Below are 17,653 nucleotides of genomic sequence, written 5' to 3' on the forward strand. Positions count from 1 at the left end.
GAAACAACTCCCATTCATAAAATCCTTCAGTTTTCGCTTGTTGTTTGTGCACCTGACAACGGTACACGTTGAGCCACAAGGAGCCATTGCTTATCTGTCAGCATTATTACTTGTCAGTAATCAGTTTCACCCATTTGTACCGCGACGCGAGAATCCCTTGTGTGCAAGCTTCATTGAGCGTTACGCTAAACCGGAACTGAGATACCGGCAACAGGAAGTATCGAGTGTCATCGACGCCCATTAAGACCCAGGAAAGTTGTGGATAGGGTGCCTCCATAGACAGTAAAAGTGCCACACATGTCTGACTGAGCATCTCCAGAGGGTCCGTGACAGGAAACAGGAAACACTGAACTACACACTTTAAACACGCTAAAAGCGAACAGTAATTACAAATAAAACATATGAATACATAAAAAAATGTAAATAAAAAAAGCTAAATAAATAGATTTGTATTTAAAAACCCCGATTTAAATATGTTTAAATCACAGTAAAATAAAGAACGGATTTTACTTATAAATATAATGTTATTTTCGTCATGTAAGCTTTAGCCTTAGGCTAGGCTACACAAGTCTTGCTTTATGTGAACGTTTGCTGTGAGTCAAACACTATGGTCAAACATCACAAACATGCTCTTTTGAATAATTTACCGTAATATAATTAATGAATGTGTTTGTTTATTCGCTGCGTGTGTGTGTGTGTGTGTGTGTGTGTGTGTGTGTGTGTCCACCAGGTGGCGAAATGCGCCTGTTCAGCGACATGTTAAACACACACCGAAGAAGAAGTTGTCTCTGTCACAACATCGGTTCAGCGTCCTAGTACTGATTTAGGGTTATTTTGAGGTGAGTTTTTAAATGTGTTTTATTATCATTTATTCCAGTTAAAACAGATGTTTGGTTATATCGCTGTGGATTATAATGATTCAGTTCCCACGTATATCTAAACGCATATAAATGACTGATTATTGTTCAACACTTCTCTGAGAACTGGCTTAACTTAGTGGTGTTTTCCCTCTTTATGTTCTCAACTAACGCCTTATCATAAAGGGTGTTAATCTGTGCCAATACATAAATCATTTTGAAGTATTTGGATCACATGCCTCAAGGTCTCAGTTAGGGTTTTTAAAGAGTTTTAGTCTAATAATAGTATTTGGATCACATGCCTCAAGGTCTCAGTTAGGGTTTTTAAAGAGTTTTAGTCTAATAATAATGCAGAATGGTGAATAACTCTTAAACACCTGAGGCACAGTATTGAGCTGTCTCTCCTCACCAGCATTAGTGCTCCAGTGATTAACTGTGCATCTGATGGGTTAGTTCTGGCTCTACACAGCTCGATGAAGATGAACCGGCTCATTTGTGGCTCTTCATCGGTTCAGACACACTAATAATGAATAATGACCATGAATGACTAGAGTCCATGATTTAAGCTTAACGCCTCACATCAGCTACTGTGAGGACATATCCCTGTTATCCCTGTTATTTACTGTTATCCCTGTTAATTACTGTTATCCCTTTTATTACTGGTATTACTGGTATATGGCATGAGTCACGGACCACGGTCACTTATTCAGTTTATTCAGTCAGAAAGATCAAGACTCTTGTGTCATTTATTAGTTGACTTCACATAGATATGTGTAAAGCCAATCAAACATCAAACTTACTGTCACCTTCTACTTTTTCTGAACTCTAACTAAATGGTGTATAGACATTAAATACAGATATTGTTGCAGAAGATTATTGACGTTCTCAAATAAACCCAAAGACCCAAAACACACTGTTGAACTACAGAAGGGTATTTCATTTACAAATGAACTAGTTTCACTCGCATTAATATAGATGGGTGTTTTCTTTTAAAGGAGAACTCCGGTCAATTTTAACATTGAGCTAATTTTTTTGTACATTTGGAGTGCTGTCAATACAGAGAACAACGACAAAAATCGGTGTTGCCTACACCGAGTTATTCTATTTTTAAAATGTGCACCCTGTTGACTATAGCGAATACGACTTTGGGTAAATTTGAATTAGCTCAAGAATATAGGGAATTTTGGAAATATTAATAATTATGACTCATGGTCATAATTCATAAGTCGCATGTACATTTATTTTATCAATTATAGAGATTAACTGGTTCTGTAACTGATCTAATCGTTATTCGTCCAGCGAGTAAAGGTGAGATTATCACAGTTAAGAAGGGTTATCTCTTTACAAACTCCAAGAAAGTTTAGGTTCTGGCCACGAACAGTAAACTTTATGAGTTTATTAATTAAAACTACTGAATGTAGTCTAATATCGAGCTTGTAGCTGGATCTTTTGTTTCATTGACTTTAGAATGGTGGGTTTTCAAACACAGAGACAGTGAAAAGTATAAATGGATTTTAATAAATGTGACTAAAGATTATATGAGCTACGAATAGAAACGTACGTAAAAATGCAAACAATAAACACAAACAAACATTTAAACAATAATAACATACGTGATAAGAATAAAATGAAATGAAAGAAAGAAAGAGAGAAATAGAGAGAAGGGAAAAGCTAGTAATTGTTACATACAGAAACCTAAACGACGGACCCCAGAAAAGCAGCTTTCATCAGATAAATATACTTGCACGTCTGTTCTCTGTTTGGTTGATGCTGAAAGCGCGGACGAGGTCCTGTTTCGACTGCGTCTTCCGGTGTCGCGGGAAGCTTGAAAAGGCTCACTGAAATGTAACGTTACCGAGAAAGTTCGTCTTCATCTTCCGTGAAGGAAGAGGCAAATATAACTTAGTTGCAAAGGAACGGCTGCTACGACTCGAACATGTGTTTGTCCGAGGCCTTCCGGGATGTTCCTCGGGGAAGCGTCGCGCCGGTAGAAGAGGAGGAAGGATGAGAGCGAGGAGAGAGAGAGAGAGGTGAGAGAGCCCGCTGTGTTTTGAAGGAGCTCAAGTCACGCCCCCTTGCGTGCGTGAACCAAACGCCTGGGAGGACGTATTGTGGTCATGTCCTTTCATTTGGAAAGGTACACGCCTCTTCTAACTAATGCTGGCGGAATAAACTTCGTTCATAAACATTTATAAAACTGGTATTAATCAAATAATGCATCCTCTAATATTCTGTGCTAAATATTCAACACCGTTGTGTTCTTCTGAACAAAACAATACCGCGAATGACAATTCTGTTAGTCAACAACACAAAGAAACAGGATTTCTCGTGATTACATGCATATTAAACTGATTACATATCAATAAAGCTTATAGATATCGTATTTCGGGTATAAGGATCATAAGCACAGCAAGAATTACATTTTAAACATTTTAAAAAGGTAATTTTGACCACAAGTGGTCGGGCATGATAAGGAGTCTGTGTTTTGTGTGTGTGTATGCAGAGTCGTGCACACGTGGAACCGCGTGGCGAACTTTGTCCTTCCTTTTCAGGGTGAATATCTTCTTGAGTTGATGAGATTAACTCAGGGGACCTGACCGAGCATCTGCTAACACTGTTGTTTTGTTTTGAGGGGTTAATCAGTACCTTTTGTTTGTTGATTAGATTTGATTAATCAACACAAAGGCAGACCTGATCATCTGCTTTCCGTTACATGACTTCAATAGGGCAGTATTTAAACCTGCTTTTAGCCTCTTAACATCCTTGATGTGTCATTACAAGTGCACAGGTCATGTGAGTGATTCCTTCAGAGTGAACACGAGTGAATCTGACTGCAGTAGATGTAAAAGAAATGTATAAAAATGATGTTATTTAAGCCAGCGCAAATACCTGTGTTTACATCCTGTTTTTCGGTTGAAGTCCAAAGTAGTCAATTGTCGAGTTCACGCGCGTGATCATAGGTAACTAAACCAATGCGCGTGAACTCGACAATCGACTACTTTGGACTTCAACCGAAAACAGGATGTAAACACAGGTATTTGCGCTGGCTTAAATAACATAATTTTTATACATATCTTTCACATCTACTGCAGTCAGATCCACTCGTGTTCACTCAGAAGGAATCACTCACATTTTCTGTGCACTTGTAATGACACATCAAGGATGTTAAGAGGCTAAAAGCAGGTTTAAATACTGCCCTATTAAAGTCAACAGGGTGCACATTTTAAAAATAGAATAACTCGGTGTAGGCAACACCGATTTTTGTCGTTGTTCTCTGTATTGACAGCACTCCAAATGTACAAAAAAATTAGCTCAATGTTAAAATTGACCGGAGTTCTCCTTTAATAGTCCCCTTTTGATGACAACTCTTATGTTTTTGCTGTTTAAATGTGTTTTAAATGTGGGGATTTAGAGCTGCAATGTCACAGACACATTCTGGGGACACCATAGATTTATATCACATCTCGTGAAAATGGACATGCTATGTCACCTTTAAGCTAGCTTCATGGTACGGGCCCGGGCCTCCACCGTTTAGGCTTCAGATAAAACCAGAGGAATCTGCTCTGTTGTGAAAGGGATAGTTCACCCTAAAATGAAAATTACCTCATGATTTGCATTTATGCATTTGGCAAACTCACCCTCAAGCAATCCTAGGTATACATGACATTCTTCTTTAAGACGAATACAATCGGAGTTACATTAAATAATGTCCTGGCTAATCCAGACTTTATAATAGGAGTGAATGGCAAATGAAAATTTGAAGCCCAAAACAGTGCATCTATCCATTATAATAATACTCCACACTGCTCCGGGGGGTTAATAAAGGCCTTCTGAAGAGAAGCCATACGTTTGTGTAAGACAAATACCCATATTTAACTTTATAATCTAAAATAACTATCCAGACGACCGTACGCATACTACGCAAGTCGACTCACAAGAGTAACCTGTGACACATGTATGATGTAGGAGTATCGTAAGCTTAGATGCATCTCGTGGTTTAAATAGGTCTGTGCAACAAACTGAAGCTCCTCTTCTATTATAGATATCCTCCAACATTTCTCTTCAAAATTTCTAATTTACGACCAGTGTTGTTTTGACCAGTTTCCACGATCGTCATTGCGCTGTGCGTCGGGTCAGGGGTCAGTCTTCCACCGTAAATCAATGCGTACGGTCGTCTGTTGGAAGCCAGTATTTATAGTTTATGAAGTTTTAAATATGGGTATTTTCCTTACACAAGCGCATGGCCTCACTTCAGAAGGCCTTTATTAACTCCCTGGAGCCGTATGGATTACTTTTATAATGGATGAATGCACTTTTATGGACTTCAAAACAGAAATGGCCATTCACTGCCATTATAAAGCTTGGAAGAGGCAGGACATTTGTTTTAATATAACTCCGGTTTTATTCGTCTGGAAAAAAGTGTGTCATATACACCTTGGATGGCTTTAGGGTGAGTAAATCATGGGCTAATCTTCATTTTTGGATGAACTATCCCTTTAATGTTGTGTTATCACAGGATGTTCAGGAGCCCACACATGAAGACTTGTATAAATCAGCTGAGGTTTCCCAGACTGCAGTTGATGCTCGGAGATGCTCGTGTCCAACATGAACACGTCCGCGCTTCTCATGTCCTGCGGGAAAAACACTCCCGCTGCTCCATTTCTAGAGGATTCTCTGTCGTCCTGGACTCTTCCGAACACGTGTGTCCACGTATGTGCATCAGCTCTCATGTTCTGTAACCGCACAGGGACTTTAGCAGGATTAACGGGGTACACACACCACAGACTCTTGTCCTGTGTTTACACGCCTCTCTGAATGGATCTCCATCCCAGTGCTCCACTAACCGGAGCAAGTGCCTTCTGACCTACAGCAAACTGGAGAAATGCCATATTAAAAGACCAGCATGCAGCACACACAGCACAGGCAGCTCCCGGGGGTCGGCCGACATTGGCTCAGGCCTGTGGACGAGGCGTTTTAAACCCTCGGGCCGCCCTGCAGTGCGAACGGGTCAGACCCGCGGGCTGCACAGAGACGGCCAGCAGCGCAGTGTTACGGGCCGGTGTCTGTCCGCGGGGAGCGAGGCTAGCGGTGTTACGGGCCGGTGTCTGTCCGCGGGGAGCGAGGCTGGCGGTGTTACGGGCCGGTGTCTGTTCGCGGGGAACGAGGCTAGCGGTGTTACGGGCCGGTGTCTGTCCGCGGGGAGCGAGGCTAGCGGTGTTACGGGCCGGTGTCTGTCCGCGGGGAGCGAGGCTGGCGGTGTTACGGGCCGGTGTCTGTCCGCGGGGAACGAGGCTAGCGGTGTTACGGGCCGGTGTCTGTCCGCGGGGAGCGAGGCTAGCGGTGTTACGGGCCGGTGTCTGTCCGCGGGGAGCGAGGCTGGCGGTGTTACGGGCCGGTGTCTGTCCGCGGGGAGCGAGGCTGGCGGTGTTACGGGCCGGTGTCTGTCCGCGGGGAACGAGGCTAGCGGTGTTACGGGCCGGTGTCTGTCCGCGGGGAGCGAGGCTAGCGGTGTTACGGGCCGGTGTCTGTCCGCGGGGAGCGAGGCTGGCGGTGTTACGGGCCGGTGTCTGTCCGCGGGGAGCGAGGCTGGCGGTGTTACGGGCCGGTGTCTGTCCGCGGGGAACGAGGCTAGCGGTGTTACGGGCCGGTGTCTGTCCGCGGGGAGCGAGGCTAGCGGTGTTACGGGCCGGTGTCTGTCCGCGGGGAGCGAGGCTAGCGGTGTTACGGGCCGGTGTCTGTCCGCGGGGAGCGAGGCTGGCGGTGTTACGGGCCGGTGTCTGTCCGCGGGGAACGAGGCTGGCGGTGTTACGGGCCGGTGTCTGTCCGCGGGGAGCGAGGCTGGCGGTGTTACGGGCCGGTGTCTGTCCGCGGGGAACGAGGCTAGCGGTGTTACGGGCCGGTGTCTGTCCGCGGGGAGCGAGGCTAGCGGTGTTACGGGCCGGTGTCTGTCCGCGGGGAGCGAGGCTGGCGGTGTTACGGGCCGGTGTCTGTCCGCGGGGAGCGAGGCTGGCGGTGTTACGGGCCGGTGTCTGTCCGCGGGGAGCGAGGCTAGCGGTGTTACGGGCCGGTGTCTGTCCGCGGGGAGCGAGGCTAGCGGTGTTACGGGCCGGTGTCTGTCCGCGGGGAGCGAGGCTAGCGGTGTTACGGGCCGGTGTCTGTCCGCGGGGAGCGAGGCTAGCGGTGTTACGGGCCGGTGTCTGTCCGCGGGGAGCGAGGCTAGCGGTGTTACGGGCCGGTGTCTGTCCGCGGGGAGCGAGGCTGGCGGTGTTACGGGCCGGTGTCTGTCCGCGGGGAACGAGGCTGGCGGTGTTACGGGCCGGTGTCTGTCCGCGGGGAGCGAGGCTAGCGGTGTTACGGGCCGGTGTCTGTCCGCGGGGAGCGAGGCTGGCGGTGTTACGGGCCGGTGTCTGTCCGCGGGGAACGAGGCTAGCGGTGTTACGGGCCGGTGTCTGTCCGCGGGGAGCGAGGCTAGCGGTGTTACGGGCCGGTGTCTGTCCGCGGGGAGCGAGGCTAGCGGTGTTACGGGCCGGTGTCTGTCTGCGGGGAACGAGGCCCGCTGCCGGCGCTCGCTGCAGGACAGCGCTGCATTGTACGAGCGGCAGGGGAAGAGCTGGGCAGCAGTGCTGGTGTGTCTGTGTGCTGTGAGCGGGGATCCCGCACTACTGTTCACCCTCAGATCGGCCCAGCTGAAGGGGCGGCACAAAGGGGATGTCAGGTAAAAGGTCACCGAAAGCTCGTTTCTAATGCTGAAAGCTGTATAATGTGGCTCACGTGTCGACCCTCTGCTGAATGTCCTCCTCATCCCTGTTGTGTCAGTTTTGCAGGGGGAAAGAAAGACCCTTCGGACAGATCTGTGGTAGAGACGGCTCTCAGAGAAGCTGGCGAGGAGCTGGGGATCCACGTCACAGAAGATAAAGTGTGGGGTGTGATGAAGCCTCTGCGGGATATGGTGAGTTCATAAATGTGCTGTTCAGTATAAGGTTAGATAGGACCCTATTATGCTAATGTAAAGATTCCTAATGTTGTTTTGGAGTCTCCTACAATAGATTTACATGCATCCAAGATCAAAAATCACTGTAATTTTCTCATAATATCCACTGCAGCATCAGCTCTTTCCTCACAGTGTCTGAAACGTTTTTTTTTCTCAGATTCAGTCTCTCTAAACCCCTCCTTCCCGAGAACTGCTCTGCTCTAATAGGTCAGATGGCCCAGTCTGCTGGGATTGGTCAGAAACCAAACGCTCATTATCATATCTCAATCTCATCACTTGATACACTGATACGAACGGTAACGATGGCGTGGGTTTTACCGTATCGATCTCATCAGTGGATTTGCTTTGAAATTTGCAGAATTTTTGCAGGATTTGCAGAAAACAGCGTCTCCCCGACATGAACAACACGAACCAAACTCTTCCTGTCTCAGGTAAACTACAGTGTTTGAGGGCGGGGCTAAGAGACACCGCTCAGCCAATGGTGGCTGCTAGTATGCAAATGTGTTAAAAATCTACATATCTTTGTGCAGGAAGTGAGACTGGAAATACTGACGACTTGTTTCAAGCAGTCCATAATCTATTCTTTCTTTTAGGAGACAATAACATTCACAAACTGCTATATTACACACTACATGAAAGGTCATATCTGAAAAAGCACAATAGGGATGCTTTGAATGTATAAGGTATTGGGCTAGAAACATGCTTTGTTCAGATATGTGAATACAGCACAAGTTTGGCCTGCCACCCTGTGGTCTGATTGAATATGCACTATATTGCCAAAGGTTTTGGGATGTCTGCCTTTACATGCACATGAACATTGCTCTTCTGGGAAGGCTTTCCACAAGGTTTAGAGAATTTTTTACCATTCTTCTAGAAGCGCATTTGTGAGGTCATGCATTGATGTTGGACGAGAAGCTCTGGCTCTCAGTCTCTAATTCTTCCCAGTAAAAATTCCCATAAACACACTAAGCCTTGTGGAAAGCCTTCCCAGAAGAGTGGGATGCAGTGGTGTAAAGCGCGCCACCACTGGACTCTAGAGCAGTGGAGACGTGTTCTCTGGAGTGACGAATGACACTTCTCTGTCGGGCAGTGATGGACGAGTCTTGGTTTGGCGGTTGCCAGGAGAACGGTGCTTGCCTGACTGCATTGTGCCGAGTGTAAAGTTTGGTGGAGGGGGGTTATGGTGTGGGGTTGTTTTCAGGCGTTGGGCTTGGCCCCTTAGCTCCAGTGAAAGGAACCAATACATTTTTGGACAATTCTCCAAATGCTCCCAACATTGTGGGAAGAGTTTGGGGATGTTCCTGTTCCAACATGACTGCGCACCAGTGCACAAAGCAGGACCATAAAGATATGGATGAGGAGTTTGGTGTGGAGGAACTGGACTGGCCACTGCATCCGAAGATTTGCATTGCACTTGATGATGTACTGTAAGGCTTGGATGCAGCGGCTCGGCCATTGAAACCCACTTCCATGAGGGTCTCTACGCACTGTTCTTGAGCTAATCTGAAGGCCACATGAAGTTTGTAAGTCTGTAGCTATTGACTCAGAAAAGTTGGCGACTTCTGCGCACTGTGCGCCTCAGCATCCGCTGACTGTGATTTGTACATGGCCTACCACTTCCTGGCTGAGTTGCTGTTGCTCCCAATCGCTTCCAGTTTGTTATAATAGGTTCAAGGTTCTTTATTATGTCACATACGATGCAATGTAGTGAAATAGTTTTCCCCTAGTTCCTCGTCCCACAATGCAGAAATAGTGTCCTCATTTATAGCCGGATTGCCTGACGGTAAAAACTCCTCAGTCTCTCTGTATTAGTTCTCAGGATCCGGTAACGCTTCCCTAATGGGAGCAACGGCAATAAGTTATGTCCAGCAGGATGAACGTCTTTAATAACTCTTTTGGCTCTTGTCCTGCATCCCTGAAGGTAAATGTTTTTGATGCCAGGAAGTCCTGATGGCTTTCTGTGCTGACCTTACCACTCTGGACAACGCTTTCTGATCTTGGTCCATTGTATTTCCAAACCAGAAAATAATACTTCCAGTAAGTAGACTCTACACAGCTCCTGTATAGAGAGTCCTCAGCACTTTTTGATGAGTGTAGAGGAGGTGTAGTTTCCCAGTTTAACCACCTGGGGGCGCCCCGTCAAAAAAATCCACTAGCAGTTGACCGTGGAGTATTTAGCAATGAGGACATTTCAGACTGGACTTATTGCACAGGTGGCAACCAATTACGGTACTACGCTTAAGTTCACTGAGCTCCTGAGAGCGACCCATCCTTCAGTGACTCAAATCCACTCCAAAGGGAGTTATTTTATTTAACAGAATCCACTTTCCAAGAACTACAACGAACAGCTCGTTTGGACTGCAACACAATTTTTCTCAGCTTTATGAAGTCACAATGTTACTCATTTGAATAATCCCAGCCCACTGAATACGTGGAAAAGCTGACGAGCCCTGGATAAGCTGCTGCTGTGTCAAAGAGACGCTGTTAAAATTCGTTATAAAAAGGAATAGTTCACTTAAAAATTAAAATTCTGTCATCATTTATTCACCTTCAAGTTGTTTAGTCAATGTGGTCCATTAGCTGTCTGGTTACCTACACTCTTCTTTTGTGTTCAGCAGAACGAAGAAATTCATACAGGGAGGGTGAGCAAACTATGACCACATTTTCATTTTTAAGTGAACTATTCCTTTAACTCATTTGTTTGACATTCCTAAAGCTGACAGACTTAGAATGAGTAAAATTTATTTAAAATACTGTTCATGAACATTATAATCCCAACATTTATCTGTGCTCTGCACATTTTATGGAAAACAGCTTCCAGAACCTAAGATGAGTACAATGCTTCCCACTTTGTCGGGACAATCTGTCGGGATCACAACTTGTCTTGTTGAATCACAACAAGAGCGATTACTGTTTGTATAACCATAGTTTTCTGAAAAATATCATTATTAAATGGTGGATAACATTGTACTTATAATGTAAAAGAAAAACATACCACTCTGAATCGTCCTGTGAAGTCCGTGCTTGCAAAGTCCAAGCATGAAATCCGTTCTGGATGATCCTTCTGTTTGTTAACAACAACACTGTCAGGGTCTGAATCGGGCTTGAATTGGTTTGAAATTGCCGCCATCCTTTATTTACACTAGAGCAGAACTCACGATTATGAAGGGCCGGGACATTTCCCGAACACACGCTAAGCGCTGCCAATCACAACACATTGGGCCAGCTGACCAATCACAGCACATTATATGTTTCGGAACCAGACTGGGGAGAGAGGAGCTGTAATAATATAGAATATGTCAAAAATAATGCGTTTTTTTTAACAATCAAGCATGAAAACATTCTAGTACACCCCAAAAATAAATCAAGGCTTAAAAGAGCACAGTAGGAACCCTTTAATTTACTAATGCATAAAACAGCAATAAAGTAATTAATAATTTAGCTTGTTTTGTATAGAAGCACATGGGTAGCAATATTCAATTTGAAATGTAATGTGCAAACTGACAGTGCAATATGTAAAATGGCAATGCATTTCTGTATTTAAATTGACATTTTCCATTACATTTGTGTAACGTTTAGTGCAAAATGAAAATTCACTAACATACACTAGTTTGTGTAATGTGTAACATGTTCAAGCAAAAACTGTAGCAAAATGATAATTTTAATGTTATTTTTCTTAATTGCATTTACACTCATAGTTAAGACACTTGCGATTGCATTTTCATTAAGTGTCCCGCAATGAATGTAGCAAGATTCAATGTGCATCCTGAGCCAGTCGTGCCCCCGCCCCCTCCCACCCTGTCAATCACTGCGTGGAGTTTGTTTTCTTCACATTTTTTATTTATTTTTATTAATTGATTCAATTGAAGTATGTTGTTGGTTTACATAATCAAAATTGTGTAATTATTGTCTCAGAAACATACTGACTTACAAAAACTTCCTTTATGAGTCTGTTAGCTGCTATATCTAGAGTGTTGTAGCCCAGAAGAAAAAAGTCTGATTTAATCCCTGAGCTCGTACTGACGATACTGATGTAACGAGATGGAAATGGATAGATGTTATAGTGTTCAGTTCACACAGCATACTCATGTTTGAAATAGGGTTTTTCGAATATTCCCTTTCATGCCATGTGTAATAAAGCTGTTTGTGTAAAAGTTCTGCAAAGTTGTAAAGTCGATAGTGCACGATAAATAAAGTTATTGTCTCCCAAAAGAAAGAGTCGACTCCAGATATACTGGATACTGACCCATCTTTCAAGAGAGTGTGTTTTGCATATCCTCCGTTCAACTCCAAGATTTGAAAGGCAGTCGTGAGTAAAGCCACATGTAAGGGCTGGTCCAGTCGTTCAAAGGCATTGGGCATCTTCTAGTGACGTAGACTGGAAAGCAGAAGGATTTTAAATACAAACGACTCGTAAAGGTGCTTCGGACTAAATTGCTCCTCAGAATCACAACCTGTAAGTGTGATTAATTATTGATGTACAGTACTGTGCAGAAGTCTTAGGCATGTTAATAATCAAAATACTGCATGTAGTTCTGTGTTTTATATTGTGTAGGTCTCCTGCTAACTGGCTCACTCACGTTATCACTAGCTGCGTTTACATGGACACTTCTAGTCGGATTGACGGCTCAATCGGACTAAAAAACCTTCATGTAAACACCTCAATCGATCCGATTGAGCTCGATCCGAATGAAATTTCGATCGGATTGAAAGGGGTGGTTTATCCCTTTTGTAATCCGATCGAGAGAACATGTAAACACTCGATCGGATTGAAAACCGAAAGGACTGCGCATGTGCAATGACGTTAAATAGAAACCTGTTCCTCCATAGTTTATGGTCATACGGATAAAGCAAGACATTATTCAAAACTGTAAAGCTTGTTTAAAGTACAGAAAACAAGCAGGATGCCGTTTCCTGCCGTCTGTTTCCTTTCGGTGAACTTTGGACCCCGCCACAATGAACCGAAACTCAGCGAAAAATTCCTTTCATTTTGTTAAAGCTGCAGTCGGCAAGTCTGGCAGATTGGGTCGACTTAGCCAAAATTTTGAATGTGTACAACTGACCAATCAGAGCAGAGTAGACCAATCACAGCAGACTGAGCCATCTGACCAATCAGAGCACAGTAGACCAATCACAGCAGACTGAGCCATCTGACCAATCAGAGCACAGTAGACCAACCACAGCAGACTGAGCCATCTGACCAATCAGAGCAGAGTAGACCAATCACAGCAGACTGAGCCATCTGACCAATCAGAGCAGAGTAGACCAATCACAGCAGACTGAGCCATCTGACCAATCAGAGCAGAGTAGACCAATCACAGCAGACTGAGCCATCTGACCAATCAGAGCAGAGTAGACCAATCACAGCAGACTGAGCCATCTGACCAATCAGAGCAGAGTAGACCAATCACAACAGACTGAGCCATCTGACCAATCAGAGCAGAGTAGACCAACCACAGCAGACTGAGCCATCTGACCAATCAGAGCAGAGTAGACCAACCACAGCAGACTGAGCCATCTGACCAATCAGAGCAGAGTAGACCAATCACAGCAGACTGAGCCATCTGACCAATCAGAGCAGAGTAGACCAATCACAGCAGACTGAGCCATCTGACCAATCAGAGCAGAGTAGACCAATCACAGCAGACTGAGCCATCTGACCAATCAGAGCAGAGTAGACCAATCACAGCAGACTGAGCCATCTGACCAATCAGAGCAGAGTAGACCAATCACAGCAGACTGAGCCATCTGACCAATCAGAGCAGAGTAGACCAATCACAGCAGACTGAGCCATCTGACCAATCAGAGCAGAGTAGACCAATCACAGCAGACTGAGCCATCTGACCAATCAGAGCAGAGTAGACCAATCACAGCAGACTGAGCCATCTGACCAATCAGAGCACAGTAGACCAATCACAGCAGACTGAGCCATCTGACCAATCAGAGCAGAGTAGACCAACCACAGCAGACTGAGCCATCTGACCAATCAGAGCAGAGTAGACCAACCACAGCAGACTGAGCCATCTGACCAATCAGAGCAGAGTAGACCAATCACAACAGACTGAGCCATCTGACCAATCAGAGCAGAGTAGACCAACCACAGCAGACTGAGCCATCTGACCAATCAGAGCAGAGTAGACCAACCACAACAGACTGAGCCATCTGACCCATCAGAGCACAGTAGACCAATCACAGCAGACTGAGCCATCTGACCAATCAGAGCAGAGTAGACCAACCACAACAGACTGAGCCATCTGACCAATCAGAGCAGTGTAGACCAATCACAGCAGACTGAGCCATCTGACCAATCAGAGCAGTGTAGACCAATCACAGCAGACTGAGCCATCTGACCAATCAGAGCAGAGTAGACCAATCACAGCAGACTGAGCCATCTGACCAATCAGAGCAGAGTAGACCAACCACAGCAGACTGAGCCATCTGACCAATCAGAGCACAGTAGACCAATCACAGCAGACTGAGCCATCTGACCAATCAGAGAAGAGTAGACCAATCACAGCAGACTGAGCCATCTGACCAATCAGAGCAGAGTAGACCAACCACAGCAGACTGAGCCATCTGACCAATCAGAGCACAATAGACCAATCACAGCAGACTGAGCCATCTGACCAATCAGAGCAGAGTAGACCAATCACAACAGACTGAGCCATCTGACCAATCAGAGCAGAGTAGACCAACCACAGCAGACTGAGCCATCTGACCAATCAGAGCAGAGTAGACCAATCACAGCATACTGAGCCATCTGACCAATCAGAGCAGTGTAGACCAATCCCAGCAGACTGAGCCATCTGACCAATCAGAGCAGTGTAAACCAATTACAGCAGACTGAGCCATCTGACCAATCAGAGCAGTGTAGACCAATCACAGCAGACTGAGCCATCCGACCAATCAGAGCAGTGTAGACCAATCACAGCAGACTGAGCCATCCGACCAATCAGAGCACAGTAGACCAATCACAGCAGACTGAGCCATCTGACCAATCAGAGAAGAGTAGACCAATCACAGCAGACTGAGCCATCTGACCAATCAGAGCAGAGTAGACCAACCACAGCAGACTGAGCCATCTGACCAATCAGAGCACAATAGACCAATCACAGCAGACTGAGCCATCTGACCAATCAGAGCACAGTAGACCAATCACAGCAGACTGAGCCATCTGACCAATCAGAGCAGAGTAGACCAACCACAGCAGACTGAGCCATCTGACCAATCAGAGCAGTGTAGACCAATCACAGCAGACTGAGCCATCTGACCAATCAGAGCAGAGTAGACCAACCACATCAGACTGAGCCATCTGACCAATCAGAGCACAGTAGACCAATCACAGCAGACTGAGCCATCTGACCAATCAGAGCAGAGTAGACCAACCACAACAGACTGAGCCATCTGACCAATCAGAGCACATTAGACCAATCACAGCAGACTGAGCCATCTGACCAATCAAAGCAGAGTAGACCAACCACAACAGACTGAGCCATCTGACCAATCAGAGCAGTGTAGACCAATCACAGCAGACTGAGCCATCTGACCAATCAGAGCAGTGTAGACCAATCACAGCAGACTGAGCCATCTGACCAATCAGAGCAGAGTAGACCAATCACAGCAGACTGAGCCATCTGACCAATCAGAGCAGAGTAGACCAACCACAGCAGACTGAGCCATCTGACCAATCAGAGCACAGTAGACCAATCACAGCAGACTGAGCCATCTGACCAATCAGAGAAGAGTAGACCAATCACAGCAGACTGAGCCATCTGACCAATCAGAGCAGAGTAGACCAACCACAGCAGACTGAGCCATCTGACCAATCAGAGCACAATAGACCAATCACAGCAGACTGAGCCATCTGACCAATCAGAGCAGAGTAGACCAATCACAACAGACTGAGCCATCTGACCAATCAGAGCAGAGTAGACCAATCACAGCAGACTGAGCCATCTGACCAATCAGAGCAGAGTAGACCAATCACAGCAGACTGAGCCATCTGACCAATCAGAGCAGTGTAGACCAATCACAGCAGACTGAGCCATCTGACCAATCAGAGCAGTGTAGACCAATCACAGCAGACTGGGCCATCTGACCAATCAGAGCACAGTAGACCAATCACAGCAGACTGAGCCATCTGACCAATCAGAGCAGAGTAGACCAATCACAGCAGACTGAGCCATCTGACCAATCAGAGCAGTGTAGACCAATCACAGCAGACTGAGCCATCTGACCAATCAGAGCAGTGTAGACCAATCACAGCAGACTGAGCCATCTGACTGAGCCATCTGACCAATCAGAGCACAGTAGACCAATCACAGCAGACTGAGCCATCTGACCAATCAGAGCAGAGTAGACCAACCACAACAGACTGAGCCATCTGACCAATCAGAGCACATTAGACCAATCACAGCAGACTGAGCCATCTGACCAATCAAAGCAGAGTAGACCAACCACAACAGACTGAGCCATCTGACCAATCAGAGCAGTGTAGACCAATCACAGCAGACTGAGCCATCTGACCAATCAGAGCAGTGTAGACCAATCACAGCAGACTGAGCCATCTGACCAATCAGAGCAGAGTAGACCAATCACAGCAGACTGAGCCATCTGACCAATCAGAGCAGAGTAGACCAACCACAGCAGACTGAGCCATCTGACCAATCAGAGCACAGTAGACCAATCACAGCAGACTGAGCCATCTGACCAATCAGAGAAGAGTAGACCAATCACAGCAGACTGAGCCATCTGACCAATCAGAGCAGAGTAGACCAACCACAGCAGACTGAGCCATCTGACCAATCAGAGCACAATAGACCAATCACAGCAGACTGAGCCATCTGACCAATCAGAGCAGAGTAGACCAATCACAACAGACTGAGCCATCTGACCAATCAGAGCAGAGTAGACCAATCACAGCAGACTGAGCCATCTGACCAATCAGAGCAGAGTAGACCAATCACAGCAGACTGAGCCATCTGACCAGACTGAGCCATCTGACCAATCAGAGCAGTGTAGACCAATCACAAAAGACTGAGCCATCTGACCAATCAGAGCAGAGTAGACCAATCACAACAGACTGAGCCATCTGACCAATCAGAGCAGAGTAGACCAATCACAGCAGACTGAGCCATCTGACCAATCAGAGCACAGTAGACCAATCACAGCAGACTGAGCCATCTGACCAATCAGAGCAGAGTAGACCAACCACAGCAGACTGAGCCATCTGACCAATCAGAGCAGAGTAGACCAATCACAGCAGACTGAGCCATCTGACCAATCAGAGCAGAGTAGACCAATCACAGCAGACTGAGCCATCTGACCAATCAGAGCAGAGTAGACCAATCACAGCAGACTGAGCCATCTGACCAATCAGAGCAGAGTAGACCAATCACGACAGACTGAGCCATCTGACCAATCAGAGCACAGTAGACCAATCACAGCAGACTGAGCCATCTGACCAATCAGAGCAGAGTAGACCAATCACAGCAGACTGAGCCATCTGACCAATCAGAGCACAGTAGACCAACCACAGCAGACTGAGCCATCTGACCAATCAGAGCAGAGTAGACCAATCACAGCAGACTGAGCCATCTGACCAATCAGAGCAGAGTAGACCAATCACAACAGACTGAGCTGTCTGACCAATCAGAGCAGAGTAGACCAATCACAACAGACTGAGCTGTCTGGCCAATCAGAGCAGAGTAGACCAATCACAACAGACTGAGCTGTCTGGCCAATCAGAGCAGAGTAGACCAATCACAACAGACTGAGCCGTCTGACCAATCAGAGCACAATAGAC

General features: G+C 46.0%; 1 protein-coding gene across 3 annotated transcripts in view; it reads left to right on the forward strand.

Moving 5' to 3' along the window:
• Positions 1-703: 703 nt before the first annotated feature.
• The window catches only part of LOC308694782 (mitochondrial coenzyme A diphosphatase NUDT8-like), a 78,382-nt gene continuing 61,432 nt past the window's right edge, over positions 704-17,653 (forward strand). The window contains exons 1-3 of one of the 3 annotated variants that reach the window (XM_081372519.1): positions 766-839; positions 5,374-7,572; positions 7,674-7,806. In XM_081372519.1, coding sequence (XP_081228645.1) covers positions 7,786-7,806 — 21 coding nt within the window. In that variant the 5' untranslated portion in view covers positions 766-839; positions 5,374-7,572; positions 7,674-7,785. Of the gene's footprint in view, positions 840-5,373; positions 7,573-7,673; positions 7,807-17,653 lie in introns of all 3 variants that reach the window. The other 2 variants (XM_081372518.1, XM_081372520.1) reach the window with 2 other exon arrangements.

This window comes from Scardinius erythrophthalmus (assembly GCF_964197995.2).
Source record: "Scardinius erythrophthalmus genome assembly, chromosome: 1".
NCBI lineage: Eukaryota > Metazoa > Chordata > Actinopteri > Cypriniformes > Leuciscidae > Scardinius > Scardinius erythrophthalmus.